The sequence below is a fragment of the Lissotriton vulgaris genome, chromosome 7 (genome assembly GCF_964263255.1).
Source record: "Lissotriton vulgaris chromosome 7, aLisVul1.2, whole genome shotgun sequence".
NCBI lineage: Eukaryota > Metazoa > Chordata > Amphibia > Caudata > Salamandridae > Lissotriton > Lissotriton vulgaris.
This window is the reverse complement of record NC_141695.1, coordinates 1,647,385,602-1,647,407,490: the sequence shown is the minus strand read 5'-3', so window position 1 is coordinate 1,647,407,490 and position 21,889 is coordinate 1,647,385,602. Positions and strand designations below refer to the sequence as shown.

General features: G+C 42.3%; 1 protein-coding gene across 1 annotated transcript in view; it reads left to right on the top strand.

The window, feature by feature from the left end:
- The window catches only part of B4GALT5 (beta-1,4-galactosyltransferase 5), a 164,348-nt gene that overhangs the window by 110,195 nt on the left and 32,264 nt on the right, over window positions 1-21,889 (top strand). The window contains exons 2-4 of the mRNA XM_086932629.1: window positions 3,470-3,604; window positions 10,427-10,540; window positions 12,428-12,549. Of these exons, the coding sequence (XP_086788755.1) occupies window positions 3,470-3,604; window positions 10,427-10,540; window positions 12,428-12,549 (371 nt within the window). The remainder of the gene's footprint in view (window positions 1-3,469; window positions 3,605-10,426; window positions 10,541-12,427; window positions 12,550-21,889) is intronic.

The following is a 21,889-nucleotide window of genomic DNA, read 5'->3' as shown; positions in this document are numbered from 1 at the left end:
GCAGTAAGGCTATACGACGGTTGCACTCGTATATCAAGGATAATATATGTCCAGGTAATAGACGCTCCTGCTTTATATATGCTTGCAAGTTCTAGGTAGATAGTTAATCTATGGACCCCTTGGAATAATAGGGCAGCATTACTGCTTAAGTTAAGTTGAATGCATTGTTCAACGAACACTGAGACATGTTGACTGACTCCTCCATGAAACATAACAAAAAACCATAAAAGATGGTCCTATTAATAAATAAAAAAAACATGGCTGTATTTATCCGAATTTAGCTATTTTGCTTAACAGTGTTTTGTTGAACTACTTTACTAGAATGCGTTCACATTGAGTATTGACTTCTGCACTTTTGTGTTGCAAGGAGCCAGAGTATCATTGCCAGCCACTTTTAGTTAATTAATAGCCTCATGTGTCCACAATGACAGCATAGCCTACCTGGCCCCAGTACCAGGGAGTACCATCCACTGCGCGTCCCTAAAGCGTACCTTTGTACCAGGATGACCGTGTGTGACCAGGTGCAGGAGGAATTCCAGATATGAGTGTGACCTATTTCTTGAACAAATATTAGTGTCACTACAGAGGATCTTTGTTATGGAAATAAGAATATAAAGCGTAGAACTTACTCCTCCCCCTCCACCCACGTCCCACCCTGATCTAGGGGGCAGGAGAGTATTTTGTGAAAAGGCATTTTCTCTTTTGAAGCATGAAAGTTTACTTTCAGGTAGCTCTATTGTACCCATGCTAACTTTTTACTCAATGGTTGTGTTGCATGCAGTTGTGTAGAGCTTACTAGCGTATGTATGGCTCCATAGCACCGTTGGACTCTGGTTCAAGTTTGTGTTGACAATGTATTTGATTGTATTTCTCAACGTTTAAGGAGATTGCAGCAGAATAGGCTAATGTATTGTTTAGTGATTGATTGTATTGGCCAGTGCTTGGTTAGAACGTTGTGAGGAGCTTTATGTTCATGGATGTGTCTTCTGAAAGACTTAACTGTTTGTTCTGTTCTGCTGCGGTTTACGGTTCTCCATTGCGCAGCTTTAGGTTGTCCTGTTTGGGCATCCTTGCACGGTATGGTGTGCGTAGTACCTTCAATTTGGGGAGGTTTAAAGCCAATGAACAGCAGCCCAAAGTCCAGGTATGAGTTTGTGGAGGACAGCTGAGAGCTAGAGCTGATCAACTTGTTCCATTAAAGCAATGCTTAATTTGAGCTTGTGGTATCCTGTGCTCAGCACCGTTGACTTCATTGTAACCACCAGCGCTTGTGACAGTCTGCCAGAAGGTGGCGCTGTCTGGCTAATTTAGAAAGGACCACAGCAACAGTTAATTATTAAATCAATATACATTAAACATTTTGTATGTATATATTGAGTTTATAATTACTACCGGCTGCCCAAGCCATTCTAATAGCTTTGGGGGCCTGAAGTAGTCTGGATTGTCACACTCGGAGGAGTGTTATGGTTAGTAGTTGTGTTGGTACTGTCACTGGCAGCGTTGGCAGGGGCGATGGGTGATGCTAGCTGTGGTGGCCTCCTGATGAGAGCCCTGGCGCTTCTGTTTTTTGTACAAATTAAGCACTGCCCAAAAGTGACTCGACAGTTAAGAAAGCTGGTGTTTTTTGGATAACTAATGACACATCTGTAACTGCGTGACCTGATGTTTGTGTGAATGTTGGGCTGATACTCCATTTATGTGGCATTTGTATGGTGCACACTTGGCCAAAAAACAGAGCTCTGTGTGGGTGCAAAGACACAGTAACACATTGCAGCTCCCCAGCTTCTCACTGCAAGGTTAGCATTAGGGCTGCTTTATCTTACTGAACCAAGTTACAGAAGGGTGAATCTGGGGATAGAGAGCTGCTCTCCCCTAACAAATCAAGTTGTAGGACTTTGTAGTAAGTCAGTCACTTTGCTGAGCAACGAGCTTTTCCCTGGCAGTGGAGTGATGCACTCTCAAGCAAGGGCGTCCCGGGCCCCCACTTAAACAGCTTGAGCCGAGGGTGGCTTCATAGGGCAGTTCTGATGATCATAAAACATTTAACTTTGTCTACAGCTCATTGTCTTTAGATGGGAGACTCATACATACTACTGTAACTGGACGGTAAGAGAGAGCAGTGGAATGGGCGAACAAACGAAACAAGAGAATATGTCTCTAAACAGGGGATGTAGGGATGAGAGAAAGATGGAATGATTGTTTGATGGATGAATGGAGAGGTCGATGGATGGATGAGGGATGATGGAGAGATGGATGGGCGGATGATGGTTGGAGAGAATGGAGGGTGAAGAATGGGTAGATTCAGAGAATCATGAATTGATGAAGAAAGGGTAGACATTTAAAGAAGGAAGGAAAGATGGATGGATGAAGAGAAGGAAGAAGTAAAAAAAGATATGTGAGAAAAGGATGAATGTATAAATCATATTAAGAAAGGTGAGAGAAGTAATGGAGAAAATGAAAGCAGGATGCAGCAGGAGGTATTTTATTCCGAATAATACATGGTTACACCATACCCCCAAATCCTCTGACTCTTGCTCCTTCATGTGAATGAATGTACCTCCAAAAACAAGCTAGTCATTTGTTGCAAAAACATATGCATTTCAATGTATGTCATTTTCAGAAAACCGCTATAGTTTGTAACGCTAAGAGATTTCAGCTTTCATGTACTGATCTATTGGTCGGAACAAAATAAACCTGTTGCCTATCCGGCTTCTCTCTGCTAATGACTGTTACTTTCAGGAAAAAAGTTTAGAAGAGCTGAAAAGCAATATCTCGTTTTTACAGTTTAAATAACAATTTTAGTTTTGCTCCTTCATCTACTTTTCACCTTCTCTGTTACCTCTGGCAGACACGTTGTAGCGTTAGAACAGCTGTAATAACTTAATTCAGCTGGTCGTGGTTTCTTATTACAGAAAACGAGTAATATCAAAACTGACTGCAATAATATAATGTAAGGGGCATATTTATACAGGTATTGCAAGCTCCCATGTATTGCATTGTACTACAACCATGTTTCAGTTTGCTTATGAAGGTTTGAGAATTGGTCGTTTCCCCTCTAAACTGGAGACTGTTTTTGAAACTTAAACTTCGTCTTTTTTCATTTTTAGGCATCAATTAATTATTGGTCGCAGCAGGATGTTTTTTGATTTTGCTAATATTCCCTTCCTGCTAATTACCATGGTTATTCTTTTGGTCTTTTTCTGTCTTCTTATCGCTGTTATCTTGCAATTACTGCATTTTATTAAGTATTGTACAATTTCTTTATATTAGTAAAGCGCTTCGGTTAAAAGCCCTATACTAAGTTCCAATAAACAGTTTCTTTATTGTGTCTGAAGTCGTTGAATGCAGTGGTTTTAAGGCACCACTCCAGTATCTACCTACCTGAACAAAGTGCCAATGTAAAGCATCTTTTCATTTCAAGTGAGACACTGGGAAATGACTGATTTTCCAATGTCTTGTGTTTCTGCAGCGACCACCTACCTCTTCATGGTCCAGGCACAAGGCATCATGATCCGGGAGAACATGAGGACCATAGGGTCTCAGATGTTCGAACAAGTGGTCCGAGGCACTTACGCCAGGAGGAATAACAGCACGAATGACACAGGTATGTCAATTTTTACAGTTCACTCACTTGTGACCCAACATCCATTGGAAACCTAGACCATTCTGGTTAATATTTTTGGATTCTGGAATACATCAATACATGACTTCTGATGATTTTGTTACTGATTATACATTTAAACTGCTATGTATTTGTTACCCCAAAATCGTATCTGCTACATCTCACTGGTGGGGCACAACCTGGACAGAACCTGTCTGTGATTGTTGAACACCTTTGAGAGATTTAGATTTAACCTGATGTTGATTTTCACTCATTTCATTATTCAGGGATTCGTTTTGAGTTGTTGAGAAAAAGATGAAAAATGTGTCATTGTAGGAAGTGGGTGGTGTGATGTATCGGGTGGCAGTGGGTGAAGGAGAGGCGTGGGCAAGGCTGTGGAATATCATATGTGTCCTTGTTTCCTACTCCATTTTCTAGAAGATGTCGGGCATTTATTATTGACAAAGACATTAAAGGGGGTTGTCACCGCCCTCTTGTGGGTAGATAATCCGAGCTGTAATAGTATAGCATCTTGGAAAGTCTACAGGTCACAGTGAGACCACCTCCTCACATTAGGACGGGTGCATTGCAGACTAGCGTGAGCTGGAGTGTTAAGTGGACATGATTGGTTTGAAATTTGAGAAGAAAGGTTCCAGATAAGTGCTTAGATCACAGAAAGCACCGAACCTTGAAGGGGCATGTCTGTAAAATACCACTGTGAAGAAGGTGGTTTTAATATTTCTAACTTCTTCCATATCTGCCAGCAGAAGACAGTGTTGGGTCCACAACCTTCCAGCACCTTGACAGTCCTTTGAACTAGCAGGGTATTAGGTGGCATGGCTTCTTTGGACCATCCTTGTAGAAAGTGTGATTTCATCAGTTATACCTTATGGGCATAGCCTCTGGGGGCCTCTTTCAGGTGGTGCAAAATTACAAGGAAAGTTGTGAAAAAACAATAGGGGAGAGGATGTGGCCTAATGGCTAGTGCGGTGAACCTCAAGGCTGGGGAACTGGGTTCGAGTCTCAGCAGGGACGCTCCACATCCTGTGATTCTGGGCAAATCACATAATTTCCCTGTGCCTAACAAAAAATGAATGTGTCCGTTTGTAACACAACTGGTGCTCATGTAAAACGCTCTGAATCCGTGTGGTCTAGTTTGTGCTATATAAAACTACCCCCACACCCCACACCCCAAAAAAGCCGTTTTTTCAATGGAGTGATGGAGCACTCCAGGAACATTCATGATCCTTTCATCTTTCCTGCATGCTAGATTCCACCCTCAAGCATATCAATCAAGAATTTGGCTATTAAATACATTGACTGATTTTAGCTCCAGGAGAGACTGGCTGTAGCACGATCAAGCATATCATTGGGAGAAATTATTTCTGATCCTGTGTTCTCTGTACCTAAAATATGCTGCTTGACATATACCAGTGCATTTGCACAGTCTTCTGGGTGTATTTTTGAACTGGGGATGGTCACCCCCATGCTAGTTGTCTCCCATGCACAATGGTAAAACAATGAGCATTTTATTTGTTCTGGCTTGTGATGGTGGACAGTAGGTGCAGCAGGCAAGGAAGCTTTGAAACGAGTCAAGCCAGTACTTACCAAATTAGTAGTGTTTGCAATACATAGATGGTTACTACAATGAAGGTTGAATGTAAGCTCCATTGCTGGATTGCCTGTTTTGTATAATTTGGAACCTATTTTTTTGTTCACACCTCCTTTGCTAGTTCATCAACCTCGGGATCCCAATAAGCACTTATCAGGGGCCCAAGTCCTGTTGAAGGCCCTAGTATTGACTTGTGATAGGCGCCGAAACATGTTGGTCTGATCCCCAAGTAGAAGTATTCATCTTTGATTTTAATCCAAATGAATGGCGACAAGAATAAACTTAGTTATGAATAGTTGTACTCTACTATTTCTGGTCTCTCATGCATCCATACAGGGCGGCGTATACTGAGATCGTGTTTTCATCCACAGAAGTACATTATTCTGTTGGAAGTACACCCTTATCTATAAAGTTGATTCGACTATTGGCAAAAGTGAAAAGTGGGTTCCATGATAGAGCAGGTCATTTGGGATGGGTCAGGGCTCGCTGTCCTTTTTAAATTAGAAAGTTGACACTTTTTTGTGTATTACCATCTGTCACGTGGTCCATCACAGTGACATAAGGTGATCTAACAAGATCTGGTTCTGGTTTTTCTTTTGCTACTGTTTTGTTTTGACAATATTATTACTTCCCCTGTTTCAATGAAAGAACTATGTTGTAGCCCGCAGTCGTGTAGGTTTCACACATGCAGTAGCTGGAGCTTCCACTTTGAAGGATATGGAGGTAATGGAAAAGGGAATGAAGATCCCTCATTACCATTGGGCATCAATGTATTATTTGCTCCTGATGTGTACTTTACATGAACCTCATACACTTAAATGGAACTGAATTGGCTTAAGTGAGTGCAGAGGCAGAACCCCAAGAGAGAAATTTAACACCGGATAATTGCAAGGGCGGCTCAATGAGCGTTATGTGTAACTTAACAATGGATTGGGATATACAACCAATCTCAAATGCATGTTTAATTATTTACTCAGTACTCTGCTATGATTGGGGAAAAAATAAGAATTAAGACTAATAGTATACCCCAAACATTGAATGTTCATGATGTCCTAGTATAGTGGATATTTAAGTTCTGTTGTAAGGTTGGAATAGTTTTTCCTCAATCCCCAGTAGATATGCTTGGAAAAATAACAAGATAGCTAACTCTCACCCAGGAATATGTGAGTGGATCAGTGTTGGAATGAATTCAGACTGTATTGGTTTTGTCGTGAAGAAAGCTGTGGGGCATTATTTGAGGGCAGAAAACACAGAGATGTAAAGAAACATACATTAATTGAATGATTGTCCTTATGGCGATTTATAGTGTAGTAGCCCCCTACCTAGATGCCCAGATTGTGTTGGAGTGTTCTGTTTAGGGCAACCAAGTGGGCATGGCTAAGTTATGGTATTTATTAGTATAAGTAAAGGTAGAAATAACTTGGTAATGTATTTTTATCTGAAAGATTCTTTATTACTGAACACTTTGAATGGAACTGGTTTACATTGCAATTTGCAGGAGAAAAAAATAGTTGTTTTTTTTAAAAGTTGTTTGCTTTCTTGGTTACCTTCCAAAAAATATAGTTGTTCTTTACTTATGATCACTTAGAGAAACCGCTGATATAAAAAAGCAAAACAATCCGTATTGTGCCAATAAACTAGGGGCACTTTAATATGTTTTGTGCCACTTGCACACCTGCAGTGAAACGCTGTCTGCAGGACCCAGATGAAATTAACAAGATGAAGCATTAATGTGATTACCTCTAAATCGGATTTTTTTGCTTTAGGATTTCAGTAAGCTTCTTCTCCGTGCATGAAGAGAAAGTCTTAGATGCTGTTTGTTGACGTAATTTCTGATTGGCTTTGCCTCAATTTTTTAAGTTACTTTTCCCATATTTTTTTTCTTACCTCCCTTTAATTTTTCCCTTCTTTATTTCCCCCTGCATTGCTTCAGTATATTGCTCACCTACTCTTTCTCGTTCATTCTCTTGCACAGTCCCTCTTCATTCTCACTTGTTCATTCATTCTTGCTCGATCATTTGCTTTTGCATGCTATCTCTTGCTTGTCTCTCACACATTCTTTTTTGTATCTGTCCCACTCCATATTGCTTTCCTCACCTGCACTTTCTCTATGGCCTTCTCCATCTCCATATTTTGCTTCTCCCTCTCGCTCACTCATTCTCTTCAATTTCCTTTTGGTCAATTCCACTTCTTTCTTCCATTCTCTATTATATCCTCCCTCTTGCGGTCCTTTGTCATCCTTTGCTGTCTCCCTCTGGCTCTTTACTTCTCTTTTGCTCTGTCCATCTTACCCTTCCATTCTCTCTTGCTTCTCTTCATTTACTTTTTCTTCAAAGCCTCCATTTTCCCCTTCTTTTTTGCTCTTTCATTCTTTTTTGCCCCACCCCCTGCCTTGCTTACTGTTTTTTCTCTCTCCCGCTCCTTTATTTTGTTCCACTTCTTCCAACTTCTTATTTCTATATTTCAATACTTTTTGTGTAATCACTGACGGCTCCTTTTCTATTCCTCGAATCAGTCTTTTCTTGTTTGCATCTATTGACTGCAGTGTTGTTTTCATGAAAAATTCATGTAATCTCCTGGACTAATCTTTTCAAAGTGATTTATGCAGTAAGGGCTGCTCAATAAATTAATTTGCTGACTAATTACCTTAACAATGAGAGGTAACTTGAGGTTAATCTCTCTACCAAGTAACCTGGCAGGGAGTCTTTGCTTTGCATCTCATTTGTAAAGGTGTTTCTCATGCCCAAGCCATAAAGATTTCACAATCGCCAGATCTAGCCTGGAACATGATGTTCTATTTAGTTATCTGGTAATTGCCTTATGTACTGTTTAATTACTGATGGCTCTTATTTTGCAAACAAAGTCTCAATATGCCTTGTGTGTTGTTGGAGCGGCAGGTTACGGCTACAGTGTGAGGTATTGTGGCCATGACCAAGGAAATTTGTATGAAGTTGTTTTTGCAACTATTATCCTTAACAAACCTCCCCCTAAACCACAACCGTGAATGTGTCTTTCCAAATATCAAACATGGCGTCTGTGGCTGTATTTAATTTAATTTAATTTAATTGTGGGTTTATATAGTGCTAGGATCGACTCCCGGAGGAGTATCTCCGCGCTTCGACCGCTGGGGAACCCGTCCTGGCTCACCCTGAGAGATGGTCCCTAATGGGTATCTCTAAGGTGCGACCAAGCATCCCCGGCGGTCTGGGGGGGCCGTTGTGAAGATGAGGCAAGCTAATGCTCAGAGTTGCAGAGTGTGGTCCCTGACTGGAGTAGGCACCGAGGCGAGAATTATCGAGCCCGCTGACCCTGGTCCACGACCCTGCCGCAACGGGAATCAAACCCTGGTCCCGGGCCGTCCTCTGCTTACGGGTCTGCCGCCTCTAACCAGTGAGCCACACTACTCCTGCAGTTATTGCTGGAGTGCGACAGAACAGAATTGAGTGATAGGTCCATCCTCCCCTCCATAAATGATTCACAGGGGCAAGGCTGGAGCTAAAAAATAGAAATCGGCGCCATGTCTACAGCCTTTTCAGTGGCCCGATTAAGGCATCCAATTAAACTGGTACCTGTTTCTTGCGTACAGTGAATTGAGTAAAGAAAATAGGTGGCTATAATCTTCACAATTTCACAGACCTGAAAACGCCATCCTGAATGCACATCCCTGATGCCAGATTTGTTGGCAAGGTACCATGGCCATGACGTTGTCTTGGGTTGGCCTAGAGCTGTATTAAATTGGTAGCTTTGACTGGATTCTTTCTAGGCCAGCTAGTGCTTTCTGATTTTATGTGACATTATCATCTTGTCAAGAGCAGAATACAACGTACCTCTGGTGCCACCACTCCACATGGACGCATGTCCACCAGGCTATGATTAGAGGAAATGTAGCTGCCTAGCTACACTCCTGGCTTGGCAATTTGGGCTGGACTGTTCCCATTGGAGCAGGGTCAAGACTGATTTGCATATGGTTGGATCCAAACTGAAGTGGCACAGTGTGCAAAATAACGATGGATTGTGATGCAGCCTCAAGTGATTACCAGTGCCTGGGATAAATTCAGGCATTCCAGCCATCACTGTTTCGTATACTAATTTTGTCGCGCTAAGTGGAACGTAAATGCCCATACGTAGATCCCGTGCACACTGTGTCACTGGATCTGAGCTGTACCCAGCTGATGAGCCCATAACTAGGGTTGAAACCGGTCCTGGCTTGTCCGTTTGGGCTGGACTGTTCCCATTGGAGCAGAGTCAAGACTGCTTTGCATGTAGCTGGGTTGAAACTGAGGTAGCACGGTGTGCAGAATAACAATGGTTTGGGGTGCAGCCCGAGTGATTACCAGTGGCTGAGATTATTTCAAGCATTTCAGCCATCACTGTTATGTACGCAACTACACTCCTGAGGCAAAGGCGATTCTTTCTTGTGACACGTAACATCAAACGGCATTGCCTAATGCATTCATTTCTGAAGTGTCACCGTAACTTTCCTGCCCAATCAAAAATGATGACATTAATAATAATTTACTGCTGGTTTCAATCATGCACAAGGAAGAAATGGTATTAGGTACATTCCTCCACCCTTTGGGATGGTTTCCATGGAAAATTAGTCTTCAAAGATGTCCATGAGTGATATGCCTTTGAAAACTAGATGGAACTTGGAGCTAGATACTGAACCAGACTTCTGTTTTGAATTTGAATTCACAATATGGAGTGTGTCGTTATCTGTCATTTATCGTAAAAGGTTGGTTGGCATCCTTCCCTCCTGGATTTATGTTAGAAACCCTTGCAGTAGCATGTCACGGCTCCCAATATTTATGGTTGAAGCTTTTTTCATATATACATTGCCATCCAATGCATAGTGAGGTGCTTTGGTGATGTACACTTTTGTATAAAATACAAATAATTTACTATAAAATATATTTTTTTAATTGCCAAACTGCAGCAGTTTCTCATGTTCAATTGAGTAATACTGACATGGCTGGTCACAACAGTAAGTAGCAGCTTTCCCACTCTGATTTGAGTGACATAACTCTATGTGCATGGTCCCACTGTTTGTCATTGTTGTACTAGTAGTCATCAGACCATGTGTATTCCAACGTTTATCTTCAGGAGAAATTTTCTTTCTCCCACATATTTCAAATCCACTTAAATTCAACTTTTTAGTTTGATTTGTTGAGAATAATTGATGATGTAACAGTCTTTTTTTCTCTTCACCCTAGATTATCCTTTTGATTACAACCATAATGAAACCGTTTTTCAGACTACAACTTTCCTTCCCGATGACTTCACATACCTTCCAAACCAAGTTTGTCCGGAGAAACTACCTTCAATGAGTGAGTACCAGTTATTCCTGCACAGCGACAACAAAATACCTTTCGGGTTAAAATGTTACTCTATTATCCTCTCTATGTTTCATGATTGGAAGAAAATTTCAATATTTACCTCTCTGAAAATAAAAATGTCCTGAAATGTTTCCCAGCATGCTGGGAACACATTTCAGAAAGTTTTCCTGAACATAAAAGTATTTCTTCGTAAAGTTGTTGTTGTTGTAGATCACTGATATTAACCGCTGTATTTTGTTGTAAGCTTCCGGTCCTGGATTACGGTCCTTATGATGTCATACAGCGTTGTAAATGAATTATTAAAACGTTTGATATTTTGTATTTGAAGGAAGCGTATAGGATCAAATTTCCATCTAACTGGTCTTCTGGTTTGGACAGTTTTATGGTAGATAGATGAATCTTTAAGTTGGTTTAAACCTCACACATTTGCTGAATTAAAACAAATCGCAAATATATAAAAAATCAGGCATGTCGGTGGTTTTTGTGATGCCCAGGTACACATCATCAAGGGGGCCCCTATAGAATGAGGATCTCTTTCCAACTTTAAAACTATATGTTCTGCAGGTGAAGAGAAAACAAGCCTTTATCCTGCATCTGATGCCATCCAGTGATCTAGGTCATTTAACTGCTTTGTCATTTATAAAGGTTGCAGGGTTGGATTAACATTTTTAAATAATTTTTTTTCCCGCGGGTGCGGATATAGAGAATTGTGCACCCTCCTCCCACTTTCCTTCTGCTGTCCCTGCTCAGAATTGTCAATATTGATAGCTGTTGGTAAAATGTTGGTTTACCAATGTAAAAGAAACCAAAAGAATAAAATGTTCGACAGAAATTTTCATAAAAGTTCATAATTGACTTAATAGGCTTTCCCTGCAAAATCTGTAAATTACTACAAGAAGGAATGTCTAAGGGCACATCAGATTAGCAATCTGCACCTTACTCAGAGCAAGGAAAGTAATTCTTAATTGGGTGCTCCTAAAGTTGTTGTGGCTGTATGATTCCGTATTTTCATTATTATCCTAGATTTTCAGAAACCTGTTCAATGTGAAACTTTAAATGTCTTTGAATATCATAGGAGATATGTGTGTTATGTTTAACGTATGGATAAGTGCTTGAAAAAAGCACCTTTGAAAGGATCGGCATTTTTATAAAACTAATTCTACCCCAAACATATTGGACCTAGTTCCTTACCTTATTTTACTCCTATATAAATAGGGTAATTAGTATTTTAGTTTACTATAGTTTTAAATAGGAGTAATGTTGTAGGCAAAATACATTGTGATGATGCAAATATTTGTTTTACCTATATCTTATCAGTAACGTAAGCAAGTGTCTTGATGTACCATGCATGCATGGTCATTACTACTTTGATAATTTTTTATTAGTGTTCAGGTGATGCAGTGAGTTACCCGCTAAAATATCGGTATCTTAATGCTCAGTCAAAGGTATGGCTCTACAGTTCCCGATTTCCCAAGCTCTGATAAATGGCTGGATTCTTGCTCATAACATATGTTCTACAGATTTCCAGAGAATCTGTATTACAAGCAAAACTTCTCCCGTCTATGAATCCCACATCATTCAACTGGTAGACAACTGAATTTAAAGTAACTTCTTGTGAACCGCTGAACTGCGGCGGCAATTCCGCCGCAGTGCATCGGTTTAGCGGAGTGGGCGGGGCTGCGTCGGCCAACAGACGTTCGCAGCACTACGGAGGTAGTGCTCACGACAGACTTTGACCACGAACGCACGCAAAGGGTTGAACCACTTGTTGTACATCATCAAAAAGTATTAGTGTAACAAATAGTTAAATGTAAGGTTTTTGACGGGAACCCCACCAAACTGTGCTCAATAAATAATCCCATGTTTAATTGTTTACAGAGGGTCCAATTGATGTAAATATGAGTGAAGTCCGGATGGAAGATATCCTGCAACTTTTCAGTAAAGATTCCATCAAGCTAGGAGGCCACTGGAAGCCAAGCGATTGTGTACCTCGATGGAAGGTAAGCATATCCATGTCTAGTCATACCACTTCTTGTTTTCGAATTGCAGTATTGTTAATAAGTAGATATGTTGGGAAAAATTGTTTAGTTTTTCAAGTTGAACACTTTCTTATTCTATGTGATCATCTAAAACACGTGGGAACCTACTTGCGAAAGCCATTTTTAAGTATGTAAAGTAATACTTATTTACGTACTCGAGTGTAAATCACAACCCTCCAACCGGAGATCCCGGCCTCTCCTATATTTCCTGTATGAACATCTCTGCACTTGTGAATGAGACAGTCTGAATACGGGAAATACTGCGTAGTGGATGTGGAAGTGAAATTGTGGTTAGGGGAGGGACATACTAATACAAAACGCACACCCACATTAGAGTAAGACAATTGCAGTTTTCCAAATGCACATTTAAATCTACATTGGTAGTATTGCTGATGAAATAGTCTTACATGTACTCCCCGAGCCTTGTAGTAAGTGAAACACCAGACGTGGGCAACCACTGGTACTACATCACACTACTTTGACAATCAATACAGGCAGACAGTAACACTAACACACTGGGAACCATACCAATATAATAATATTTGCAATTAAACTTTATTTAAATTAATTTTAATTCAATTGTTTAATTTATAAATGAATTTTTTTTTAAATATAAATAACATTTTAAAAATATATTGTAAATGAAAACATTAGATTTATTATTTGAATTGTATACAAATAAAATATAATTTGGATCTAAAAGTGTGACACATTGAACGCTAATAATCCTGCATAGGAGGGGAGGTAAAATTGCTGTGTCATTTTTTTTTAAAAACATGTAAATAAAAGTTAAAAAATTTAATTAGGGTAAAAATTTAGTAATAGCTCAAATTGTCATGCTAATGTGTTGTCATTTGTTACTGTGTACGGATACCTCTATGGTATATTGGTGTTATAGCACATGTGACAGATGAATACGAATGCGTGTCACATCTATTGTGGAGAAGTGTGGCTCAGGGGTTAGAGGCGGCAGATCCGGAAGCTGAGATCGGCCCTGGACCAGGGTTCAATTCCCAGCCTCGGCAGGTCTTGGGCTAAAAATTCCACGGACTCGATAATTCTCGCTCCGGTGCCTTCTCGACTCACTGGTTCACACTCTGCGACTCTGGGCAATAGCTTGCTTAATCTCCACAACGGCCCCTCGCGGCGGGATGCCTGACTTTCACCTTGTGGATACCCTGCCGGGGTTATCTCACAGGGGAATACCAGGACGGGTTCCCTAAGCAAGCGCCGGGAAACCCACTGCGGGTAGCTGTGCCCTATATAAGCTCAAATACATTTACATTTACATTGTTGTAGGAGTTTTGCCGGCCATGCGTATGTTGCCTGACTTTGTACAGTCCAAATTATCTGTGCTGTCTTGCAATAGAACTCCCCCCACCTCTCCCTCTGATGCAGACAGCGTTTGGGCATGTTGCTGCAAGCAGTGCTGAAACCCAACCTTCTTGAATATTTCTTACCTTCTAAGTCACAGCTTTCCAAACTTTTCATGTTGGAGACACACGTTTTGGAGATGCATAATTTTGGAACACAGTAAGGCAGTGTAGCGAGCATAGCAAGCTCGAACCACCTAAGGGGGATTCGGGGGCGGTTCTTGCTCACTCTGTCTGTCTCCCTCTCTCTCTCTTCCTCTCTCTCTCTCTCTCTCTCTGTCTCTCTCTCTCTCTCTCTCTGTCTCTCTCTCTCTCTCTGTCCCTCTCTCTCTCTGTCTCTCTCTCTCTCTGTCTCTCTCTCTCTCTCTCTCTCTCTCTCTCTCTCTGTCTCTCTCTCTCTCTCTCTCTCTGTCTCTCTCTCCCTCTCTCTCTCCCTCCCTCTCTCTCTCTGTCTCACTCCCTCTCTCTGTCTCCCTCTGTCTGTCTTCCTCCCTCTGTCTCTTGTCTGTCTCCCTACCACTGTCTCTTATCTCTCACCTACCTCTGTCTCTTGTCTGTCTACCTACCTCTGTTTGTGTCTTGTCTGTCTCCCTCCATCTGTCTCCCTCCATCAGCTCCTCCAAACGTGCTGGCAAGCAATACAGCTTCCCTATTTTATGGCTTCCCCAGGACATGTCCATTCACCTTCTCTTGCATAACGTTAAGAGTTTCGCATTCTTGCACTAACTTTGCGGAGGTGTTTAAAGAACCCAATCTATTTTATCACCAGAGACAAATCGGGTGTAATCCAATTCATTCTAAATCATAAATCGCATCTGCTTGTATGTTTAGTATTCACATATGCAAATTTCAATGCATGGGTCTTATTCGCACATACACCAAGGAAGTAGTCGGGCAGTAAATTACAGCAGGAATCTTCTCACTACTTGAAATGTGCTCTGTTAGTTCACTTAACAAAGGCACTCGAATTACCACAGTGGTGCGGCTCATCGCTGAGGTCTCCGCAGTCATCGTAGCCATCGCACACAAAGCTGACATTCAGACACTTCCCATCTGTCACCACACCCCAGCTTCCCGGGCACACACACAGCAGCACAGAGTACTTAGCAGGCCTTTATAAGACCATTTACTTGTTAATGGGGCTTTGTTGTGGCTCGCCCGGCCCCCATAGAGCAGAGTGTCTTGGAGTTCGCGCTGCTGTGGCTGACTCGAGACACTCTTTCAAAGGAATGCCTCCTAATTAGCAGCACTTATGTGTTAAGCACTCCTAATACTGGTGTCATCCTGCGACACACCCACCATCTGCAGGCGACACAGTACTGTGTCGGGACACACAGTTTGGAAAGCTCTGTGTGTTGCTTGAGCTCTGGTACTGCTTCACTGGTAGGAACAGATTTTTGTCATCCCATCAATTATCACGCAAGCTTCCAAAATATTTATACATTAAAACTACAGAGCTAAAATAGGATTTATAAGTTTAGTTCAATAAACTTCCTAGTAGGTAGTATGTACTGGCAAAACTGATATTGGGGAAATCACATTATTTTACCGCATTTAGCCATTGCTATTTGCAAAAACAGTGAGCCCTCAAAAACGTTATAACCGTCGATATGAAGCACTATGTTTACATTAACCTATTTCTTTAAAAGCTATTAGTAAGGTTCACTCCAGATGACTGAGTGCTCAGAGGGTGGAGGGCTACAGCAAGGCAGTGTTAGAAGCCTGCCTAGTGTGCAGCATCAGCCAGGGAGAGCTAGATTGCCCGTAGTAGTATAAAGCGTGGGCCTACTTCCAGGCGAGGTAGCGGCAAAATTGTAATTCAAACAATTCTTGAATGGCCCATGGTGGGAGATCAGTTTCTCCACAGTGCTAGGCTTTCATCTCTTTTGAGACCAAGATGGTTCCCCACTGACCAAAATGGTTTCTCTTTTGTATCTTGGTGCATCGAACTAACTTTGAATGAGTGGCCCGGAATGCGTAAAATCGAGTGTCCTTCCTCCATCCCAGAAGTCGAACGATGAGCTTCTCAGAATCTATTGCGTGACATTTTTGTTGTGTGGTGAAGATCCATACTGGGATCTGTGCTATTCCCTGCGCCCAGCACCCATTGCCAAGCACGAGGTTATGACGCAATGCGACAAGTGTTTATTACGAAAAACCTTCGGTACCTTGGAGCAAAATAATTAGCATTTTACATGACTGTTTCAAATTTAAAAATGTGATTATTTAAAAAATTCACATTTTATTTTAGAGTTACTGAAAGTTGAAATACTTTTACAACAGTCGCACACAGTATAACGCAGCCTAAATTAGAATTGGACTATTCCCATGGTGTTTGTGTATAGATTTTTCCATCTTTCTTCTAGCATTTAGTTCAATGACTTGTCTCGTAGCCTCCATCTGAGACCATGTTCACAGTGGTGATTCGATGGTCATAGCAGATGGGGGTCTGCATTTCCTGAAGGTGGCCCTTTGTGTCAAGACAAAGCTTATCTGCTGTCAACAGACGCTTCCCTTTCCTCTCTTGCATTATTCTCTTCTTAAATCCTATTCTTTTGTAAGTCGCAAGTGTCCATTTGTAGGACAAAATACAGTCTTTCTTTTTCTGATACCCCCACTTGAGACACATGGACTGTTAAGGCCATGACTTATGACTTTTGCTGTCAAGATTGGGTCTGTTTTGCAGGGTGGAAGACCCCTCCTTTGCTCAGTTACATTTGTCATTTATTTTATCTCCTTCCCCACCTTTGTTTGTGATGTGAATAGACAGGAACTGACCCATCACAGACAGTCGGGCAGAAAATCTATGAGGTCATGCCCTGCAGCCCGAGCACATCTTCATAGCAGTTGTAAACATGACATTAGGTGATGAAAGGAATTTTATTTACATGATTGTTTCTGCAATCCAGCATCCAAAGAACTTAATTTTATGAATGTAATTTATTAAACATATGTCTAGCCCAAAGAGGCCACGTAATGCAGTACATAGCAGGAGATCATTCATTCAGCTATGTTACATTTCCCAGATTTGCATAAGGAGGCAAAGTGCACAGGAAAGGCCAAGGGTCGTGATGCACGGGTTGCAGTTTATTGGGGTTAAATTTACAACCCACATAACCGAAACTGTTGTGTCCCTCTGTTAAGCAGCAGATGGCTGTACCGTGCATGCACACATATGTCACATTCATGCAACACCTTGTTTTATTCTATAGGTGATCTCATTGTTATGTCATTGACATTCCTATGGCGCCCAATCTGCAGTGGTGCCTTGTTGTAGGAGTTTCGGTAGACAGTGGGGTAGGACTTCCCTATAATATGGCAGTTTCTTTTGCCGATCTGAAAACTCTTTTATTAAGTTGTAGGTGAATTTTCTTTGTGTTTCACGGGTAAGGCCAAGGGGTTTTACAAGATTGTTTAGAAGTTTATTCCATGAGTGGACATGCGCATTGCCCGCCAGGCAGGTAGGAGAAGTGTGTGTGACTGTGTGTATGTGGGAATCAGCTGGTGACCTCAGTACTTGCATAATGAGTTGTGTGTTCTGGTGCCCAACTGTGTGGCGTTGCTGAGCTGCGTTGGGGGTGTGCCAATAGTGTTGGGTGTCCCAGGCGTAGCCTGCATTTAGATATGACTGTTTTTGTTATCTGGGTTATACCCACCTCTGTAGCACTTTACAGCAGCAAACAATAACTCTGAACATACACTCTTTGCCATCTAAATGAGCAATTATTTGGCTATGAAGGCATCCAACCGCGCTTTCTTCCCTTAGTTACATACCACATATGTACATTTGCTAGTCAATGCGCATCTGTGGCACCTGAGGAGATACATAAGCAGTTTGATGCAGCCCATATGCTAATTAGCAATACCATAATGCATTCTGCGTTGGGTGTGTGCAGCTGTCTGCGGTGTCCTTTGCTGAAAGTTAGCCTACCTAAGGCAAATATTGTAACTCAAAGCATTGCATTTTTAGAGGCAATGGGGAACCCTCAATCACTGTAGACTTTATTTGTTTATTTTTTATTTTCTAAACGTGTCCTTCCAAAATGAAGACTTGAACCCCTCGAGCCACAGGATGCCTGGCTGGCCCAGTTGCTCAATGTAAAGTTTCTTCACTCGGTGCACTCGTGTAAACAAAGATTACTTAACAATGAAGCATATATGATTGTGTAGTCAAGGCAGGTGGCCAGCACATTTCCCAGTCTCTCATATTCACGTGCAGGACCAGCTTAGCGCTGCTAGCGCCCTGTGCGACAATGTTTGTTAGCAGGTCCCAATGACCTCCTTTGTTACTGGTTCCCTCACTACCCTTCTCCAACAGTGGCCCTCAAGTCCCCATAACCACTCTCTCTTCCATGCACTTCTTTTGTTTTATTAGCACCTCTCATGCCAGTGTAGGGTGTCAGAGCCACATCTCTGCCCACCTGAAAGACCTGCACTGGCTCCCCGTCGACAAGAGGATCACGTTCAGACTCCTCACCCACGCACAGAAGGCTCTCCACGACACGGGCCCGAAGTACCTCAGCAGCCGCCTCACATTCTACACACCCACCCGCCATCTCCGATCCGCCAGCCCCGCCCTCGCCTCCGTCCCACGAATCTGCAAATCCACCATCGGAGGAAGATCCTTCTCCTACCTGGCAGCCAAGACATGGAACTCCCTCCCCACTCACCTACGGCTGACCCTAGACCATCTCTTCTTCAGGAAACAACTCAAGACCTGGCTGTTCGAGCAGTAGCAACCCCCCCCCCCCCAGCGCCTTGAGATCCTGTTGATTGATTGACTGAGAGCACTTTACATCACACACATTACACAGAGACCATGAATCAAACGAGTGGGAATCCATGTATAGAACATGTTACATAAAACAGGGGACTGCAAGGTGTACGAGTTTCATGTCAACCATACTTGTAGACAGTATAGTTTGGGTGCTTGCCCTGGAGAAGCACAAACTCATAATTTACAACGTAACACCAAGGTTGGGATTTGTCTTTACCAATAAGAATTGATTTCTACCCAAATGAACTATTTGTGCGACATGAGGTTAATGAAGGCTGGGTAGGAAAACATAACGTTCTAACCTATGCCTTGCAGTTTGCCTACAGCTCTTTGATGACAGTAAATAGGTCACTGTTCTATATTAAGATATGCGAGTAACAAAAGGATCGCTGTGACAAAAGCAGTAACCCACTGAACTATTTACATTATATGCACTTCTATGATCTGCACGGTGTACCTTCTTTTCCGCAGGCTTATAAACCTTCTGTGCTACCTTATGATGTGTCAAAACTGCCACTAGACAAAGCTCCGATCTCTCTCCAGCAGATTCATTAACCACCAGACTTATCTTGACATTATTTGTTGTTGCATGGAAATGGCAGGAGGCAAAGAAGCTGCAGCAGAGGCTTTCACACCCACAACATATTTGAAAACAGGGAGCCCTCTTGAAGTCAGCGACCAGTGCCGTGGCACAGATCGCACCACCCTAGAGCCAGCCTTGTCCATGTGTATCCACTGCCTTTGTTTTCAACCACTCTGACTTCTTTGTGAAAATACCAGTGCTGTGTGTAATTAAAGAATACCTTCAAGTGAAGGCTGCAGCATACTTTCATCTCACAACCAGGGCCAAACTGGGAACAGCAACCAGCCCTGGTAGTTTGCTGCTCGACTGCCCTGGGAGTGGGGTGGGCGAGTTGGGTGCAGCAGGAAGCACCTCTCTTACTTTTGTTACAGGGTCCGATATTGCAGCATAGCTGCAAAAATGGCCCCCAGTGACAACACCGGGCACAAAACCAGCCCCCACCCCTCCAGCCACAGGGCAAATCCTGGTGCCCACTATGTCCAGTCCGGCCCTGCTCACCACTTGCTATCAAATGTTTGCCACAGGACCACCATAAAAGCTTTGCATAAGAGGTGCAGGGGTTCTATTGTGTATCAAGCGACTTATCAAAAGCTCTTGAGCTATACATGCCTGCTGGGTGGATGATGAATTAAACAGGTTTACTTTTTGCAAAAATGTTTTGTAATTCAAACAGTGTAGGTGAAGCATTCACTATATACACACCCATTCATTACTAGGCGGCCTGGTTACTAGTACTGCAGCCAGTGCAGTGGCAGAGGTGTGTGGGGACCTCAGTGCTGAACTGGGAACCCAAAGCAGCCCTGCCACTACAAAACTGGCCCACACCCTTCCAGCCTCCCGGGGAAATGCCCAATGCCCGCTACGCAGTATATATTAGAGTGGTCCCAGAGTATTGGTGGCTTTCACATAAAGGGGAGAAATAAAAACATCAAAAAATATTCAAGGTATTAAATGAGGGAAAGAAACACAATCATATTCACCCAATGGTATTTAATCACATTGGAGATACACATTTTATGCAGGGTTTAAATTGTTAGGAAAACCTAACACTGTAACATGATTCACATAAATAGGGCCCAGAGAAGGGGGGTAGAGAGTGCAAGATGGTAGGTGCTGAGAGAGAAAGTTAGTTGTGGTGACAAAATAACACAAACAATTCTGGTATATATTGTTCATATACGGGATGGTCAAAGTACACATAGTCTATACATATTTGCCATATAAGACATGGAGTCATAGTCTATTCATTACTGTTGATTTGGTATTGGCAAGTGTTGTAATGTCGATGTTTCGACCCCTTTTCCCCTAGGTATCTTGAACCTTACATGCGGGGTCTTCCTCAGGAGAAGTGATAAGTGGTAGGGGCTGTGGGCACCTAGAGAGAGAGGGATAGTGTGTCATTACCTAACTACAAACTGGAAAAAAAGTCACAAAACGGTGGGCAAGATGACTTAATATTACCATAAGTGCTGGGGCAGGGGGCCTCTTTCAAATCAATCGTGGAGTGGCGGGGCTCTGTGACTCTCCAAGGAACACTGTAGGAGAGGAGTGAGGCATCACCTGTGTATTGAAGGTGACGGTTAGCCAGACTATTGGGCATGAAGAAAATTCACAACATGATTGGGACAATCTACTACTCACTTACTTAGTGTACTTTATGTAGCGTATAAAGGTCCAATCTATCAAATAATTTCTTCTCTGGCAGGCAGGGTAGTCCCGAATTTCTAAGGAAATGTTGTAATGCCTGAATCAATCAACGGTAACACGTGGAATAAATCTAAAAAGGAGAGGAGAAACCAGCTAGTGCTTATGTCCAGGACGGTATAAGCCTATAAGGTGTGAACCAATATTGGTGATGTAAACTGTTATTGGTGACCGGCGCGGGTTAAAATAGCTCCAGCGGTTGGGGTGCGGGCTAGAGCCTTAAATGGAAAAGAATTGCCCTCTCTTGAACCGTGAGAATAGAAAAGCGTCTGTTAATGCTAAGAATGAACGGGTATTACATGCAGGAGGGTCCGCTACTCAGGTAAGTGCAGATCATAATGGATGCGGTACATTGCACAAGACTAGAACCATGCTGGCAAAATGCCTCTGGGTGCAGTGGTCGATAAATTTGGAAAGCAATGAGTTAACTTAAGTGAATACTAATATTAGTGCTTGTTGCGGGGGCGCCTGCTCAAAAAAAGAGGCACAGCGCCGGCAAACATTGGGAATTGTGGGAGGCCTCTGAGTTCATAAGAGGTGGCCGTAATTATGAAGGGTAAACATTCTTAATACTGTGGTTACGGATGGATGACACATAGCATGGGTGAAAAAACGAGTGAGCGATCTTTATGCTGGGAATAGTGAAGGTTTACCCAGATCCATGACCTAGTCGCTGAGAAATCCTGTTGGACCTGAATGAATCAAACACTCACACCCAGTCAAAAGATCTGTGTTTAATCTATCACCGTTCTTTAGCCCACTCTGCCACCCCAGTTCAGACATGGCTATATGCAAATCAGTCTGACCCTGTGCCTCATGGGAACAGTCCAGCCCGAATACAGGGCTGGCCACTCAGTTAATTTA